Source organism: Stigmatopora nigra, chromosome 15 (genome assembly GCF_051989575.1).
Source record: "Stigmatopora nigra isolate UIUO_SnigA chromosome 15, RoL_Snig_1.1, whole genome shotgun sequence".
Taxonomy (NCBI): domain Eukaryota; kingdom Metazoa; phylum Chordata; class Actinopteri; order Syngnathiformes; family Syngnathidae; genus Stigmatopora; species Stigmatopora nigra.
In genome coordinates this window covers 8,694,737-8,713,724 of record NC_135522.1, presented here as the reverse complement: position 1 = coordinate 8,713,724, position 18,988 = coordinate 8,694,737, and the positions used below count along the sequence as shown (strand labels likewise).

The 18,988-nt window shown below is 36.6% G+C and overlaps 2 protein-coding genes across 4 annotated transcripts; both read left to right on the top strand.

Moving 5' to 3' along the window:
* Positions 1-335: 335 nt before the first annotated feature.
* On the top strand, positions 336-11,592 carry LOC144208462 (casein kinase I-like). Of its 2 annotated transcripts, XM_077734329.1 has the most exons (12): positions 336-608; positions 3,679-3,769; positions 3,854-3,964; positions 4,670-4,818; positions 5,489-5,717; positions 7,869-8,039; positions 8,153-8,301; positions 8,948-9,143; positions 9,233-9,279; positions 9,338-9,372; positions 9,534-9,601; positions 9,995-11,592. In XM_077734329.1, exons 2-11 carry the CDS (start codon positions 3,694-3,696, stop codon positions 9,535-9,537), a joined length of 1,167 nt encoding a protein of 388 aa, XP_077590455.1. In that variant the 5' UTR covers positions 336-608; positions 3,679-3,693; the 3' UTR covers positions 9,538-9,601; positions 9,995-11,592. The 2 variants fall into 2 exon arrangements, with proteins under 2 accessions (XP_077590455.1, XP_077590454.1); XM_077734328.1 differs by having other exon boundaries at positions 338-608; positions 9,233-9,372.
* Positions 11,593-11,909: 317 nt separating this feature from the next.
* Positions 11,910-17,366, top strand: LOC144208144 (transmembrane protein 184B-like). 2 transcript variants are annotated; one of them, XM_077733832.1, is made up of 10 exons: positions 11,910-12,313; positions 12,818-13,057; positions 13,288-13,453; positions 14,091-14,181; positions 14,264-14,339; positions 14,665-14,756; positions 15,183-15,352; positions 15,542-15,736; positions 15,887-15,913; positions 16,675-17,366. In XM_077733832.1, exons 2-10 carry the CDS (start codon positions 12,818-12,820, stop codon positions 16,902-16,904), a joined length of 1,287 nt encoding a protein of 428 aa, XP_077589958.1. In that variant the 5' UTR covers positions 11,910-12,313; the 3' UTR covers positions 16,905-17,366. The 2 variants fall into 2 exon arrangements, with proteins under 2 accessions (XP_077589958.1, XP_077589959.1); XM_077733833.1 differs by lacking the exon at positions 15,887-15,913.
* Positions 17,367-18,988: the final 1,622 nt, after the last annotated feature.

Genomic DNA, 18,988 nt, shown 5'->3' with positions numbered 1-18,988 from the left:
CTGGGATGGGCTCCGGCACCCCCTGTGACCCAGTGAAGAAGGATAAAGTGGTTCAGATTTATTTATTTTTAAATTCACCTTCCTCTAATTTATCCTGCTGCTTATATTACTAAATGAACCCCTTTCTCACAATATGATTTGATCATTTTATGCTGTTTTCTGCTTTGCATGTTTTGGTTGATCAAATGTATTGATAAAAGGTCATTATGCACAAAAGAGAACGTGATGAAAGTTCGTAAGCGCTACGAAAGGGTTCACGTTGACGACGGTGTGAAAAAAAATAGTGGCAGTGCTGGAATTTGTGTATAAAGGGGGTAAAATGTGTGCGTTTTTCCTTAAATACCCGTGCCTTGACGTCGGGAGAATGACATCATCGACGATTAAGTAACGGGGGCGGGGTTGCTACTTTCGTGGAGGACGGCCGCTCGAGCCACTGGAGCTTCTCAGGGACTATCAACAGGGAGTGTAGCCGACGAAGGAGCTTCGAGCTGGGGGAATGAGCGCCTCTAGAATCCGCTCCAATCCTCCTCAACCCTGGTTCCTAACTGCCTGACAACACCCGGGACACCATTTTCAAAGAACCAGCTTTCATACGAATCCATTATCGGGTGAGTGGAAGCTTCGGGAACCGGGAAAATCAAGGGGGAAAGAGGGGCTTGATGCGGCCGAACCATAGTATACTATTCACGGCTTAACATTTTCAGGGTAAGGCGGGGCGATTAGATGGACGTGTCTATAAACAAAGAAGAATTCATAGTAAGAATGGGCGTGGTTGTATGTAGGATGTGAAATGTGGAGATGTTTGTTGAAATGGAAAGCTAATTTTAATGTGTAAACGGGTGTAATTGGTACATATCAACCTTATGGCTAGCCCACTACTAGCTTTAGTCCCAAGCTAATTGTGATTCGACACCTGTACTTCGGTCATTAAAGTCATTTTCGGGCGTTAGAGTACATTTCATGTATGTCTTTAACACTTAAGGTTTGGAAATAGAAATCACACAAAAATGCATTGTTTTAGGCTTCCATCCTTGATTGTGAAGCTCTGCTGAAAATTGCTAACGTAGCATAGTAAATCCTGGACAGCGTTTAATGATCTGTATTTATATATAGTACAGGTGTATATGACTAGGATAATATTACTCTAAGTCGTTTAGAGGTTTTTAGATGATAGTGTAAATGTGTGATGGATTGACAGTTGTGTGAGAGGCGTGTCAGTTTTTCTTTTCGTTTCTCGATTGTGAACCTAACTTGAGGGATGTGAGATTTATTTTTCCCCTTTATTGTCTTTTTTCCTCTCCACTAACTTTTATACTTAAAGATTGGTCTAAATTTAACAAATACTTTATCATTTTGCTCTCGATACCTATATGGTATTTTCTAAATGGCCCATCAACCAAACTGACCTATGAATCAAAATATAACCTGTCCATTGTCCTATTGATACATTCCATATTAGCACATGATGCAGTATGAGTCTGGATTTCCATTTGAGACTTATTGATTCAATGCAATATCTTGCATGTTGCTTTTCAAACTTAACGAGGACATCTGCAGACCCTCATCTATCACTTCACTCGTATTATTTTCCTTTTTTTGTCACTACCCTGCTTTGTCCACAATATTATGGACATTGATTGTCAATGCAGGGAGGCCACATATTGCTTCATTCAATCATTTAGATAGATTCCGCACACCAACTTTTGATGACATTAGGTCATTGTGAAAAATTACATTTTGGAATAATTTGGGAGGTTTATGTTATTCCTGCTGGTAAAACTTTGATGAGAATGACTATTGTTAACATAGGCAACATAGTTTTACATTAAAAGATTTTCAGATGCTGGCGTCCCTTTTTTTCATTACAAAAAGTGTGCCACAGCTCAAAAGGTTGGGAAACACTGCTATACACCAGCGAGCAACTCATTTGGAAAACAACATAATTATACCCTTAATTGAGATGACCCATCTTAGAAAATAAAATAACCCTTTACCAATTGAATTACGTCACCTCAAAATTGGCAGATTGGCTTTATTTACAAGACTGGAAAGGAGGAAGAGGATTCTAGAAGGCCCGTGCCATTATTAAATTCACATTATTTTGTTTTTCCATAAATATTGGCTTAGTTCAATGACAAATTTAGTGTTATTTAAATAATGTGCTATAATGTTGCCCCACAAAATATACTGAGAGATTACAGTCCATTTTTCTAAAGGGTAAATGAATACGGATTGATTAAAACTAGCTAAAGGCCATGTTTTTAATCAATTCTGTGGCTTCCGTAGTTCAAAGTGCATTATAGATCACATGTACATACAGCTTGCAATAACAACTACTGGGAGCAAAGAGGAACTATTCCAATTTTTTCTGTCTCCTGTGAGTATATTTTTGAAGTGACTTGTGACGTTTATCTCTGTACAGCATATAGAAATCATGGACAAAGTAATTTCATTTGCTTATTTTAAGAAACAACATTTAAAGGCTGTCAAATTACCACAAATTCCAGAAGATCCTTTGAACAATATTTTTTTAAAGATTATTTGATCTGTTATGAATTTTTTTCTTGTCCTGTCAGCAAAAAAGGAGGAAACAAAGATTGAAATTGAAAACCTGATTTCAGTCCTACTCAGTACAGTGCCATAATGGATTATCGTCAATGCATCAATGGATATTATAGAAGCAAAGAGGAAAAAAAAAACACTGGCTGCTGAATAAAAAGAAGATTCTTACTTAATTTTCCAGCAAACTAACAAATCTGAGTTACTTGTGAGTGACATGACAAAATTAATTGAAGTTTTATAATTGTCCATCTTACAGCAAATGCTCAGTTGCTAAGAATATCAGTTACAAATCCAGAGGCTGGCTGGAAGTGTATTTTTGAAGGTGCAGCATTGCCTAATTTGGAACAAGTGTACACACGGCAGTTTCTATAAAAGACACAGTTGGTTTCAGACATGTACCTAAGGTGTTTTTGTGAGGAAGCAAATCTCTTTGCTTCGTAAGTCATGCTTTGGGCTGATGTGTTCTCAGCAGCACTTGGCTCTCTAGTCCACTGCACATAGTCATCTTAGGGCTCTGACACTGATTAAAGCAGCCAGCAGACTGTGAATACTGCCTCCCTTTACTCGCCAAAGTTGGTTAAGAGCTTAGTCTTGCTTTCACATTGGCTGCAAAATGTGGCATGGTAGAGTTCTGAATAAATGATGATTCAGCTCTTGCATCATGTGGAGTTATAGCCCAGCAAACTCAAAGCCCTACTTTTTTTTTTCCTAGTCTCCCTAGTCATCGTTGTTTTTTTTTCATCTCGATGTCTCTTCCAATTGGCGACTGTGAATTCTGCCAAGCCCTCTTTTTGTTGTCCCCCCCCCCCCCCCCCCCGCCTTTGTTTTTGCCAATCTGACTGCATACAACTACATACCCCCGCCTAGCTACTCTCCAAATCTATTTGTGCATGACTGGAGGGCAGACAGCTGTTTGCTGATCTGCAAGCCCAGCTCAGTTTTCATACTAATGCTGTTCAAATCAATGTCTGTGATTGTCCAGGACTGTGTAAGCAAGTGTCTGAAAGACTTGTCCCCCCCAACCCCCCACCCACCCCCTTTAGTCACTCATATTACTCTTCTTGTATGTTATCTTGCTGTCAACGTTTCATTTTTTTCCCTTTTTCTAATTAACAGTGACTGTTTGCAATCATGGAGCTTAGAGTGGGCAACAAATATCGACTGGGAAGAAAGATAGGAAGTGGTTCCTTTGGAGATATTTACCTTGGTAAGTAAACATGATGTTTGTTATCTTTCAATTTGAATTTCTATGAATGATTGTACATATGATTGGCTATATGAATCTTTTCAGGTGTCGACATTGCCACTGGTGATGAAGTAGCCATCAAACTGGAATGTGTGAAGACCAAACATCCACAGCTGCACATTGAGAGCAAATTCTACAAGATGATGCAAGGGGGCAGTACGGACAAAACTCATTCCTTTTTAGCTATTATCTTATTTCTAATATGGCAAGGATGTACAGTGTGCATTCATACACCCACAGTTAAAAAAATACATATATATTTTAACGTTTTGCCTTTATGCATTGAAAACATGTTCTGTTTTGGCCACAAATAAGTTTTTTTAAAATAAAGCCATTCACATCTATACATGTTTTTCCCCATTTTGATTTCAATGTCCCCCACTGTCCACTAAAAGGCTAAATTTATTTGCAAACCAAGGTCCCACAAGCTTAATTTAGTGTATGTTCAACAATCATTTGTTTGGCCAACCAGAATTGTGTCAAATTATGTGGCGTGAGAATGAGAAGTATCATTGAAATATCAATAATTCCCTTTTTTTTGTTAGTAACGGTATCCTATTTCTCTTCAACGGACAGCTGGGGAAGGAGTTGTCATTTGCTTATGCCTTACATATATGCCTTACACATAACTCTAAAAAGCAAATGTTTTCCACAATGTGGTGAGCAGGGCAAGTTTTTTCAGCCCGTTTTCTGCATTTCGACTGTAGCAGAAAAAATGCAATGTAAATTACTGGTAGTTGAATTTCAAAGGGAGTAAATAAAATACATGTTTGTTTTTAAATGTCTACTTTGAGTTTTAAAAGCTAAAGTTTCATTTGTGTTTAATTAAACCAATGTCGTATGTTAATTTGTTCTTTCTAGTTGGCATTCCATCTGTTGAGTGGTGTGGTGCAGAAGGAGACTATAATGTGATGGTGATGGAGCTCCTTGGTCCAAGTCTTGAGGATCTTTTTAACTTTTGCTCCCGAAAATTCAGCCTCAAAACGGTTCTCCTTTTGGCAGACCAAATGGTATGACTTTAAAACCTTTTCTTTGCATATTACTAGGTGATTACTGCATTTGGTTACTTGCTTGAAAAAACATTTTTCCTATGCTTAAAGCATTTGTATTTGACTATTTATATATTTTTGGGCTGTTTTTTGTTTTCTATTGATTTTTTTGTCTCAATTGAATTCTAATAATTAATGGTGACAGTTTATAATTTGTTTTGAGACAATGTTTTTTCTATTCTACAAAAATACATATCTTGATAGGAATTGTAGGGGGATATAAATAATTGTGGTCCATAGGATTAAACCGTAACTTCAAGCAGAAAGTTTCCAATTGTATTGGATCTCTGTTGCCATTAATGGTAGACAATGAGTTAGTGTGACATTGTAATAATAAAAAAAATAGATTGTTGGTTGCATGCTCACTTAGCTGAGATCTTTCACAATTTCCTGACTTGATAAATGACATATTTGGGAGAGGAGGGAATGTTTTTCCATGATTTTTTTTAATGGAATACAGACTCTAATGTCCTCAGGGGTCATATAACTTTAATGTTCCAGTTTAGCAATATGTTATCATAGTTCCAGGCATCTTGCCATCATTTGCAGCAAGCCCTTCTGTACTATTTTTCTTTTATATTTTATTTTAAACTAAATATGACTATTTTTCTCCCCTTTCTCAACTATCTAGATAAGTCGTATTGAGTACATCCACTCCAAGAACTTCATTCACCGTGATGTAAAACCAGACAACTTCTTAATGGGGCTCGGCAAGAAGGGTAATCTTGTGTACATCATCGACTTTGGCCTGGCGAAAAAATACCGTGATGCCCGCACACACCAGCACATCCCCTACAGGGAGAATAAAAACCTCACGGGCACAGCACGCTATGCTTCTCTCAACACACATATTGGAATTGGTAAGCAGCACTTGACGTATACTCACTAACCCAATTTGTTATGCTGCCAAGGTTTTTGTCTATTGAACCAACTGATTGAAAATACAATGTCCATGGGACCCATACAGTCATCAATAATGAAGTACTGGAATCAAATTTCTTTAAAAGGGTACTAATATTTTAATACTAATACTTAGTTCTAATACTTTAATTCTAATACTTGCACCAAACTTTAGATTTTCCTGTTCAAAGAAGGCAGCCAGCCTGTCAAAATATTTTTATGAAAAATAAAAACGAAGTCTGAATGTACTATTCCTGATAGTTTGCATAAAAATTAAAAAAGGAATAAAAATAAGCTTATAATTTTGTCAAAATTGTTCTTAAATTTTGCTGTGTTGTCTAAAAAAAATGTCCAAGTGGCAAGAAAAAATTTGGTGCTGAAATTCCATTTGTTGAAACCTGGAAGAACCCCAAATGATGTCACAAATATAAAAATAAGTAATACAATTCCTACCAATTTTATAACATATATAAACAGTTTCACTGCAGTGTAATGGCTTGAAAGTCATTTCAACTGGGTTCTTTTCGTTCAAAATCTGCCTCACTCGTTATTTTCCATCTGCACCATCTATGTTTGAATTAAAATATGTCACAGCTGATCACTGAGATTGACCTAGTTTTTTTTTTTTTTTGTCAAATTCACACAGCCCTACCTGCTGTCCTCATTTAATGAATCAGGTCATATTTTTCCCAAACAGAGCAGAGCTTATAGCTGACTGAATGCTGCTTCAGTCTTGTTGTTTACACACATTCTCCTTCATTTATAAAAGATTGTATCCCTGCCCACTTTGGCATCTGCCTATTAACTACTTTTGTCCTGAAGCATTTTATAGTTTGAAAGGTTAGCTCTCTTAACATGCATTTTACCCGGGGCTAAAACAGGAAATTGATGAACTTGTTGTCAATTAATTTTAGTATTGACTTTGCTCTACTTTGCTCTACTATGTCTTATACTGTGTGCCTCTTGTCCTAATTTGAATTTTCAGCAATAGGTGAAAGAGGCAGAATTTAGGAAGAGCAAAGTATTTGGGCTAATTCATACAATATTTGAGAGATGAAATGAATCAATGGGAAATCAGGGCAATTGTGCACAGAAAATTACAATGGCGTCCTGAAATTAGATTACATTACATAACTTCATTCATCCCGTATTCGAGAAATTTCATTGTCACAGTAGAAATAGGGTGAGAATACAGACACAGGAAAATACATTTTAGACAAATATGTAATAGATAAGTTAATAAATAAGAATGTGGCTGATATATAGATATACATATAGATATACTACATATAAATATACTACATATAGATATACAACATATAGATATACTACATATAGATATACTACATATAGATATACTACATATAGATGCACTACATATAGATATACATACATATGGATATACATACATGTGGTTATACATACATGTGGATATACATACATGTGGATATACATACATATGGATATACATACATATAGATATACATACATATAGATATACATCTATACATACATATACATATTTTTTTTCTCAATTGGAAAATAATAGCATTGCCCTTTGGTATTCATATTCTACGTACTTTTGTAGTCTCTATGCAGTTATAAATTTTTGGGGTAAAATATAAAATTATGTCCCAAATCCAATCATTGGATTGTGAATCGAGCCCGATCATGTCATTTTAAGAGGATTAAAATCGACTAAAAATGATCGTGGATTTAAAATATATTTAGCTATTTTTAAGTACCAACTGATTGTCGATACATTGACGGATTGGACGTTTATTTTCGTCAAAGTCACATGATTATTTCAATGCCAGGCTTTTAAATTGAAATGGTTTTGTTTATTACTTTCAAATGCAGTGAAAGAATTAAGAGTAACAAAGAAAAAATAATCCTGACGTATCCTGCAAAAAAATACATACTATACTAGTACTATACTTTATATTTACATTGGTGAAGCAAACTTCAAGAGGGCTCAATGTATTACATTGACTATTTTTCAGAAAAGTTTATGTATGCAAACCAAATATTTAATGTGGGATGGGTTTGTTCCTTCCCAGGTTCGTTTCTCAAGTTCTAACTCATTTTTTTTTTTTTTTAAATGTTTCCAGAACAATCCAGACGTGATGACCTGGAGTCTCTTGGCTATGTCCTCATGTATTTCAACATGGGATCATTACCATGGCAAGGTCTTAAGGCTGCTACTAAGAGACAGAAATATGAACGAATCAGTGAGAAGAAAATGTCCACGAGAATTGAATTTCTTTGCAAAGGATACCCCTGTAAGTTTTGTTGGATTTTCACTGGTTTTCTGTATACATTGATGAATTCAAAAAGAAAAAAATATATCTGAAAATATGAATTTTCTTCTCCGCTTTACTCCAATCTCCAACAGGGGAGTTTTCCACGTACCTGACTTTTTGCCGAGCTCTCCTTTTTGATGACAAGCCAGATTACTCCTACCTACGACAGCTCTTCAGAAATCTCTTTCATAAGCAGCACTTATCCTATGATTATGTCTTTGACTGGAATATGCTTAAATTTGTAAGTTGTCCAAGAGTCTTAATTAGGTCTGGGTGATATGGCTTAAAATGTAATCTTTAGCTTTTCTTTTGACCCAATTTTTTTCTTTTCTTTTCCAAATTTAAAAAAAAAACTGTAAATACTCCCTACTCTATGGAAAAATTAAGAACAAAATACAGTAATTATAACCTATTTAGGTGTTTAATTTATGTACTGCTGGACTCCTATTTTAAATAAATTGGACATATATCCTTCTCAGCGGTAAGCAATAGTTATACAATGGAGAAAAAATATACTTTATAGTATTATGAGGGACCATAAATAGTGTATTAGCCTTAAAAGTTTGTTATATTTTATGAAACTTATATTCCTAAATGATTAATAATACAAAACCATTATGATTGATGTCTAGTGTATGTGGATGGCAGGTTTCTAATTATTTTTTTTTTTAATATAAAATGCTAAGAAAGTCACTTGTTCAATATAAGGTAAAAAAAAATTTAATTGTTGGAAAAAAGTGAAGCAAATCAATTGCAAAACATTTGTCTTAAATAGCTTTTCTCGTCCCCTATTTCTTCCGTTTTTTGCCTTAAAATTTGTCTTACTCTAGTAAATGTTGATTTTACTTCTCGATAACTCTTAATTATTGATGCTTTTACCTAAACAGGGTGCCACACGGACAACAGAAGATGGAGACCGGGAGAGGAGGACTGGTGATGACAGGGATGATCGGATTGGTGTTGCTCCCAGGGCTTCCGGGCTGCGAGGTCTCGCCCCAGGTCCTAACCCTGGACCAGCCAACAGAGCCCGAAACGGAGCAGAACAAGCAGTCTCTAATCCTGCCTCACGGATCCAGCAGTCGGGTGAGTTGGCAGTCTACAAAATACGTTCTCAATCATTTAAAGAAATAAATATACTATCAGCTTGGTATCAATTTAACGCATTGTTTCAGGAAACACATCACCTCGCGCCATTTCTCGGGCAGAGAGGGAAAGGAAGGTGAGCATGCGACTCCACCGTGGAGCTCCGGCTAATGTGTCGTCCTCTGACCTGACAGCCCGCCATGACCAGTCCAGGATTTCCACGTCACAGGTGAGAAATTGTCTATCGGTTTTGTAGATGCTCACAAATTGTGGGGGGGATCTGAAATGTATCCCTGACGTTTAAACTTTTAAAATGGATTTTATAGAATTCTCCCTCATTGAAAAGAGACTGAACTACTATGGGTCAAACATTTATACTTGTTTCTGCAGGTGAGCGTGCCATTCGAGCACATGGGCAAGTAAAGCTTCTTGGCTCTGCATGAAAAATACAATGACAGGTGAGGGACTTCTCTGCATTTAGTGAGAATCCAAACATATCGTATTTATGAGTATAATGTGCACCTGTGTATAACACGCACCCATCATTTGTGACAAAAAAATGGTATACATTTTTCTTTCACTTTTTCTCAGTTCAAAGTGGTTGCTGAAGCCTAACACTATTTTTTGGGCTATTTTTTTTTATAAGTTTGAGCACCAGCCAATAGAACGGGCTCTCGGCGGGTTTTTACGTATCTCATTGAAACAGCTGCCAAATGTCTTTTTTTTAAATTTTTTTTATTAAGCACATCCGAACTTTGCTTCATTTTTTTGTTACAATATTTTGCGCATTATAATCCAATAAATACAGTACTGCTTTACAATGGATGACTAATAATTCCTTTTTGTTGCAGGGCTACAATTTTATTATAGCTATTGCTTTGGCCCCTCCCTTCATTTTTACTCCGACTAATAAGAGGATTGATGCCAATGGACACGTGGATATTTGGACAACAGTACAACAGATTCCTGCAGCATTCAGAAAAGTACTTTTTATAGTAGCCAGCATCCAGTCTTTTATGAAACCTCTGCCAAACCCAGGATTATCATGCCGATGCAAAAAGTGACATCATGGTTGCTCGTGACTGCCCCCCCCCCCCCCCCGCCCCCCATTCTGAGAAACATTCCCCCAGCAAGCTTTGAGTCTTGATGAATGAGAGGAATCGAAGACGTGTCAAGATAACGGGTCCTAGCATGTTACATTTCAAAGGTCCACTCCTGTTTTTAGTTTTTTTATTTTTTAGTCCAAGTGGAAATTGAACCCTTTTAAGGGAAGTCCAAGATAGAAGCGTTGATGGCTAAAGTGGTTTTAAAGGTTTTCTTTTCTGTTCTTATACTTCTTGTTTCATGTGAGATGTTTGCTTGTCCTTTCTCTATTCTAACTGTACTCAAATCATCAAAAATATTCAGTACCCATTTCTTATAACTTATATAGGCTTTTTTTTATCCAGCACCATCGTTTCACAAAAAAACACTCCCAAAACTCAAGACACGGTGTCTTCAGAAAATGTGCACTGTATTTTGTGTACCAACAAAAAGTGGTTATAGTTCGCAGGGTATTTTTTTTTCTTTCAATTAAATCATTTTTAAACACTTAGAGGAAATAGAGTTGAAGAGTCCATTATGGGCTATTTTGGGGGGGCCGGGGCCATCCATTTATGTTTACATCACTGTAAATATGTTAATTTTTGTTTTGTTTTTTAGTTTATAAAGTCCACTTTGTTTAGTTTTTAGATCAAAATTAGGAATGTGTGTATTAATGGTATGGGATTCAAACATTTTGGTATTTACAGTACTATATTTTGAACATGTTGCTCTGCCAGCTGGGTCATACCAACTATGTGTGGATGAATTCAATTTATGGGTGTGAAAGTGACTGGTATTAGATTCCCTCCCCAATAAGAATGACATCAAGATTCAAATTTGTCTTTGTGGATTACCTCCCCGCCCTGTGCTATTTATTTTAATTGACTAAAGTTATCTTGAAAATGTTATTTTAAATGTATCTTTCTTTACTGTCCCCTGAAATAACTTGTTCTATGTTTCTTGTTTTCCAACTTTCATTCAAATTCTGTTCACCTTTATGAAACACAGGGCTTTCTATAACAACCCCCCCTGCAGAAATGAGTCCAATAGCTTGATTTCCCACTCCATTTTTTTTAAACTGCGTTCTTGAAGATGTCATTCAAGTGAAACTAAGTGACTCAATTGCAGGGATGTGTAAATAGCTTGGTACTGTGTAATTATTTCCCTTTGTACAGGCCACCATGACCCAGTGGCAGTGTAACTGTTGTGTATGTGTGTACGTGTGTTGGGGGTGGGTAAGCAATAGGTTCAGGTGACAGTATTTCACTTAGTGTATTGTGTACTGATATCTTGTACAGTTCTTTAACACTTTATTTACAGCAGTAATTGTGTATATTTTATGAAGTAATAAAACCAAATCTCACAATCTCGTTGATTTAATGTCATTTCTGATCTGTTCAATACTGATGTACTAGCACTGAAGAGTATTGGTGTACATGCTGAGGAATATTAAGTACTTATAACACAACATAATATATACAATACTTTATTTGTATTTTTTTTTTTACCCTGTAGGTTTATATTGAGTTGAGATTGGTCCTTTTTTTTAGATTATATTATATTTCACGCTAGCATTAGGAAAGCTCCGTAGGGATCTATTTAATCAAGTTTATTTTGACGTTTAATTTGAAGTTATTAAACCACATTACATCCCATGATCTGAACCTTACTGCGCATGCGCAACTGATGTTTGCTTTGCGACTGGTGGAAATGTGAATGACTAAACGACGCTGGACTTGACTGTTGGTTTTTGCAAGAAAAATAGAAGATCGGACTATATTTGAATTATTCTTTTCAGCCTGAGGGTTTTCATAAATTTTCAGCTTCTTTTTTTTAAATTTCTGAATGAAACAAAAAAAAAACCAAGTCACCCATTGACAAGCTAACGCCAGTTAGCCTCTCTCGCTTTAACCCTCCATCTATCGACATTCTTGCTTTTGCAAAGAGAAAAAAATATTCTTGTTAAAGCAGCAATTCGACAATTAAATTGTATTTCGTCAGTCGCAGCCTGGGTCATCAAAGTGGCACGAGATGAGCTAAATTGATTTTTATACGAAGCGGTTCCGCTAAACACAACTACAGAGGAGGTAAGTCCCATACATTACGTTTGCAAGATATTTCTAAACGAATTTTAAATGATACATCATATTTACTTGAAGAATCGTGGTCTGTTTTGAGAGGCAGTGATTGTCATCAGTGTCTTCTAACGTAAACGAATTAATTATTGACGAGTAAGAGAAGCAAAATCCATATTGTTGTCACATAAAAACAATAATGACCCGTGACACTCAATGTACTGTATGACACTGGAGTGGAAATAATGCAGCAGTTTACTTTATAAGATACACAATGCACCTTGCACTGTCCTCGAAATCACGTCACTTTAATGCACTCAATTGCAAAACCATGTTCATTAAATATGATGATATTAAAACGTCATGAACTAATTTCAAGAGTGTTCATTTCATTTTTAGGGACCACATGAGTCCCTATTCCAATCAACTCACGAAAGTTGATACTCAACCCTACTTGGGTTTGCTTTTGATCATCACCTTTGGTAAAAGGCTTCCTCTCCTTGCTTTTTCAAACAGATGAGTCAGCTTTGGAATAGAGATATACCTTTGTCAGAGAGGCTTGCAAATAACTCTCCTGCAGGCCTTGCACCCAGAGTGACTGCAACCATGCTACCTCAAGGGTCAGGATCAAACACCTCCAGGATACCAGAAGCCCCTTTGGTCACTCCAGAGCAGCCCATTTTTCTCATGACCTCTACTGCTCAAACTATATCGGGTTTTTTTGTTTGGACAGCACTGCTGATTACATGCCACCAGGTAGACCTCCATTTCTTGAATAGACACTGTTTGTTTTCTATTTCTTCAGAGATACAAATGTTCTTATTATTCACGATTATAAACGATTTTAGAGCTGTGTAGTTTTACTCCGGTCTATTGTCAACTCTTATTTTATTTCATGTTTTTTTTTATTTTTATGAGAGCTTTACCTAAAGTGTGGATCTGCCCCATATGGAATCTAATAATAATGTTTTCCTTTTTTTCTTAAGATCTACATGCACCTACGTTACTACAGCTCTCCAAATGAGCAGCGGCATATAGTGAGGATTCTCTTCATTGTTCCCATCTATGCCTTTGATTCCTGGCTCAGCCTTCTATTCTTTACCAATGAGGAGTACTATGTGTACTTTGACACAGTTAGAGACTGCTATGAAGGTGAGTGGGTAGACAGATTTGTACTGATAAGGATTTTATTCTGTTATTAGCCTTGACTTATAATGCTGTACTCACTCATAGTCAGCAGAAGAATACTTAGCTTGCGCTAAATGGATTTTAATGTACACAGTTTGTGTACAAATGCTTCAGTCTTCATTCTAATGCCTCTGTGGCACATTGACAACCGCAGGAGAAGGCTAACCTGTTTCCTAGCAACCACATGAAACCCATCAAATTCAGAAAAAGGACCAAAAAAAGCTCATCTTAAAAATTTTGGTGTTCGAACAAGTCCTGTCACATCTCCTTTGTTATCTTTATTTTATATTCATTATTATTTATTTGTAGTGAAACTGCATTGACTAGGTAATCTTAAAAACAGCTGCAAAGAGGACGTTAGAGACATTAATATGGAAATGCTCGTCCATCGTCTTACACATATCCGATGTTAGGTGGTGCAGGCAGCAAAACATGGCGATATTCAAACAATCTTTCATCCAGGCTTAAAGCATCGATAACTAATTAAATGAACTGTGGTACAAATGACATGAAATTTGATCCTTTCCTGTAGAACCACTAACGAGCTAGGTATTCATTCTTGAATGAGTAGAGTTAACGTTTCTGTGCTCTCTCTCTCCAGCCTTTGTCATCTACAACTTCCTCAGTCTCTGTTATGAGTATCTAGGAGGCGAGAGTGCCATCATGGCTGAAATCCGAGGGAAATCCATTGAGTAAGGTTTATTTGTCGCTGAAAACAAGTGCCATAATTTGCATCTGTTTCCATCAATATTTGTTCTCTGCAATCCTTCACAGGTCAAGTTGTGTGTATGGGACCTGTTGTCTGTGGGGTAAGACCTACTCTATTGGGTTCCTCAGATTCTGCAAACAGGTACAAAAACTGCTATTATTTGATTACATGGCTTTAATGCATGTATCCAATGTTCCAGATGCAGTCGTACTTCTACTTAGGAAATTATATAATTGGTTCCAGAACTTTTTTCATAACTTGAAAATTTCGTAAGTAGAGCAGTGCTTTATATGTAAATTCTCTCATTGATTCCACGATCCTCACATAAAACATAACAATAAGAGAAAAGAGAGGCATTTGTAAGTAGAGGTATGACTGTATATGCACAAACAGCATAATGACAATGCTGTACATTCCCTCCCTGCTCACTTACATAGACTTAACTTTGAATCTGTCGCTTTTTCAGGCCACTCTACAGTTCTGTGTGGTCAAACCACTCGTGGCAATCATCACCGTCATTCTTCAGGCTTTTGGAAAATACAAAGATGGAGATTTCAAGTATGTTTCTAAAGCACTTGCTAATATAGTCATTCACATCTGTTTAGTCAAAGTATCAAAGTATTGATACAGAAATGGTGGATCCACATATGATAATTAATTGCAAATGTATCGATACTCTAAATGTATCGTTACATACTTTTAAAGTGTATATTACATTTTGGATTAGCTAATTACCCTTGATTTCTATTGCCCGCCAGATTACAATTTTGCCTTCCAATCCCCACTCTGGAACGGCCTAATGCCGTCACCCAGGGTCCACTGTCCACCTCTCATTGTACTAATTAACACACAATTAGTATTGACACCCAAAAATGAGTCTTTCTTCAAAAGTATATGAATGCATAATGGATATAGGGAATATAAACAGTTTATGCACATGTTATACAATGCACCTTAATGGTCCCTAATGTGCTTTTGTTCCAGTGTGGCTAGTGGCTACTTGTATGTAACCATTATCTACAACATCTCTGTGAGCCTGTCGCTGTATGCGCTTTTCCTTTTCTACTTTGCCACAAGAGAGCTACTTGTCCCCTACAGCCCTGTGCTGAAGTTCTTCATGGTCAAGTCTGTCATCTTTCTCTCTTTCTGGCAGGGTAAGAAGACCATAACTAACAGTGCACAATGTTATACTTGACTAAATTCACATGACCTACTGCAAAAGTAATGGATGACGGTAGCTTGATTTATGAGATGAATTTGCATTGCAACCATGTCTGTAATTCAATTCATTCTGATGTTAAATCACTTTACCCCGCCTGTGATGTGCCTGTAATCCATTCCAGGTATGCTGCTGGCCATCCTAGAGAAGTGTGGTGCCATTCCTCAGATAAACTCTACTGACTTTTCAGTGGGGGAGGGAACAGTTGCCGCTGGGTATCAGAACTTCATCATCTGCATCGAGATGTTTTTTGCTGCCATTGCTCTGCGCCATGCCTTTACTTATAAGGTCTACATGGACAAAAGACTGGATTCATATGGTAATTTGTTTTATATGTTATCTAAATTTGATTATTTATATTGGCAGTCTTTATTTTGTAGGTTTCCTATTTTCCTCTTTAGTCACTTTTCTCAATTCTGTACTGTATTTGCCTTTGTGCTTGTTCTTCCTTGTCATGCTGCATTTAAAGGTTCATTTCCAAACTATGGACAATACGGTAGGTGTGACCGGAGTCAATGTTTTTCTTCCCAATCATTTTTTTTTTTTACTCATTGCCTGCCATTGACAGCGACAGATGAATGAACGTCCATTTGTTGCCACCCTCTTGCGTCGAATTATGGACGTTTACGAGCAATAAACTTTTAAATTCCCAACAGTAGGATGAAAAGAGCCAAGTGATTGGACGTCTGTCCTCGTCAGTGGCAGGGAAAGACGTAGTTACAGTCTCATCATTGACATTTTTTAACCAAAAGTTCAGTTTCGTTTTTTTCTCATGGTTTACACTTCATTCGCATTGTTTTGTGGATGTTCTGTCTGGATTATGTTTTGATATTTTCAATTGCATGCTCTACTCACTAATTGACCCACTATTGAGCAGAGATAGGGAGGGGGATGTTGAGGCCAATTGGTTTTAATACTATAGGATATGGACTCATTTCAGAAGCAGCTCTATTTATGGGGATAACAAAGAAAAACACGTAACATTTTTATGCCGGTTCAGAATAATCAAATCATCAAAAGTCTTTATTGTCATCATACACAGCTGCGCATAATGAAATTAGTGGAAGAAAACAAAACACCAAACTGGAGAGCAAAGCGCCACTACACCCGTGCGCACCGCCATCTTGGATCTCTCTTAATAAACACTCAAGTCTGCCGTAGAAGTTTCTTGAATAGACAGTGAAAACAGGATTTTCTGTTTTGGATCTGTCATCATTTCTCTATTCAGTGATACTAACATTGCTCATTGATCTCTAGGACGCTGTGCACCAATGAAGAGCATCTCCAGCAGCCTGAAGGAGACCATGAACCCAGGAGACATGGTGCAAGATGCCATCCATAACTTCTCGCCAGCTTATCAGCAGTATACTCAACAGTCCACGCTGGAGCGAGGTGGCGGCCCAGCTCTCTCTCGCAGCCATAGTAACCTCAGCACCAGAGGGGACAATGAGAAGACCATGTTGCTCAGCTCTGACGATGAGTTCTGAGACTTGACCACATTCACTGAAGTTTCCCCTTTTACTCTTAGAGACAACTCTGAGCTTTTCCTTATTTCAATGAGGTTCATGTCAGGTTTATGGCATGGTGAGAGTATTTAAAAGGAGGAAGAATTTTAGGTAAGTGCTTGGGGTATTTCTATTATATGTTTAGTAGACGGTAACGTTATTAATTTCAGAGAAGCAATTACAGCCTGAAATCTATTTACAGTTTTTGTCAATGTCTGTATGGCTTCACATAGTTTCTTGATACTGCACTTTAAAGCCCACAGTTACCATTTTGTTGACAACTAGGAATACTACTGGGCTGGAATTGCCATCATCTTCTGACTTTTTATATTGGGATTCTTGATGAAACATGCCGGATGCCAAAACTTTGCCAAATTAGAAGGGTGGGGCTCAATTGTTTTAATAGAGTTAATCTCATGTTTGATGTCCAATTCATTTCAACTTTGTTGGAAAGTAGGATTTGTTTGCCAACACACTCACTTCAAATGGATTGGAAATCTATCTTTGCAAGTGACAAACAATTCGTAAAAGTGCCAATTTAAGTTTTTTTTGCTGAGTTATTTTATTTTAGGAAATATCTGTCAGTTTGGTCCATGTACCAAAAAAATATACACTGACAAAGGTGGAAGGAGGTAACTTGCATTTAAAAGGATATTTTTTTCAACTGGTTAATTTTTTAATTAATATGTTAAACTCCCACCCTTCATTAATATATTTAAAGAGCAACATGTATCATGAGACCTTTAAGGTGTGGATTGATTATGAAAATTGTTATTTATCAAATGGTGCACGGTACTTGGGGGGGGGGGGTCAAGAATGACTAAATTTGATGGTTGTCTGATGTTTGTCAGTCGCCACCTAGAAGAGATTTTATTGGGCCATTAAGACTGACAGAAGGACACGGCCTACACAGATAATGGAAACAGCATCACTGCCTAGTTGTTGTGTAAACTGGATTATAATCCCACAAATAAAGTCATCATATGCATCTCAGATCAGGTAATATTGAAGGAGCATTGAGTTAGATTACAACAGCTAGACAAAGATGTGCTAGAGGACAACAATAAAAGCATTTGTTTCCATAACAGCTACATTACATTTTTGAAAGGCCTTTATTATGTGCATACAAAGGGAACATAGAAGAAGAGAGCTTCAAGGCAATCACTGGAGGAAGCTCTTACTAACCCAAATATATTATTGGTACATGTATTACTGTTTAAAGACAGAATATTGAATGTGTTTGAGTAGATTTTAGTTACAGTGATGAGAAATTGTGTTTTTGCGGCAGCCAGTAGACATTGTGGTTGTGATTGTTAATGTTTCATGGTGGAACACAACATAATGTTGCCTATATCTGTTGCGTGTTGTGGCAAATGCAAAATATATCTTGGATGCAAGGTAGGTAAAGTGCATCCGAATTCTAAACTAAAGTGGAGGTCAGTACGATTAGTAAACACAAGTGGCATTATTGTGCTCTTTAACCAATTTTGAAGTCTTAAAATCCCCAAACTGGATATACTAATATTAGGATGCATTCCATAGAGAACATTTTGTATGTAAGAGTTTAAACACTGGTAGAAATTTCATGTGTTTAATGACATTGCTTCATAAAGTGCTGTTTTTCAACTGTGATTTTTTTATTTTAATAAATCCCTGTTATGTTTTTTTTGTTGTTGTGTATATTTTATCTGGCTATTGCTGTGTCATATATTATATGCTGCTGGAATTTGTTAGTATTGAAATGAAAATAAATGCTAAGACATGAAGAAACTTATGTAATACATACTTCTGTTTTGCAAGGAGACAAAATCCATTCCATAATTTTTTATTGTATATTTTCTCCATCTATGTTAAAATAATGACAAATTGTTCAATTTTAAACCAATGTCCATTGTTTGGTATTTATTATAAACGTCAGAGATGCAGTAAAAAATCCACACTTAAAGTATCCATATTTTTTTCAAGATTCAGCTTGTGCGGGTGTTCAACCAGCCTACCATGCATATTTTTACCCGGACAAAACCCACAAGAGGGAAGAACTCTGATGCAAAATGGCCGCCACTTTT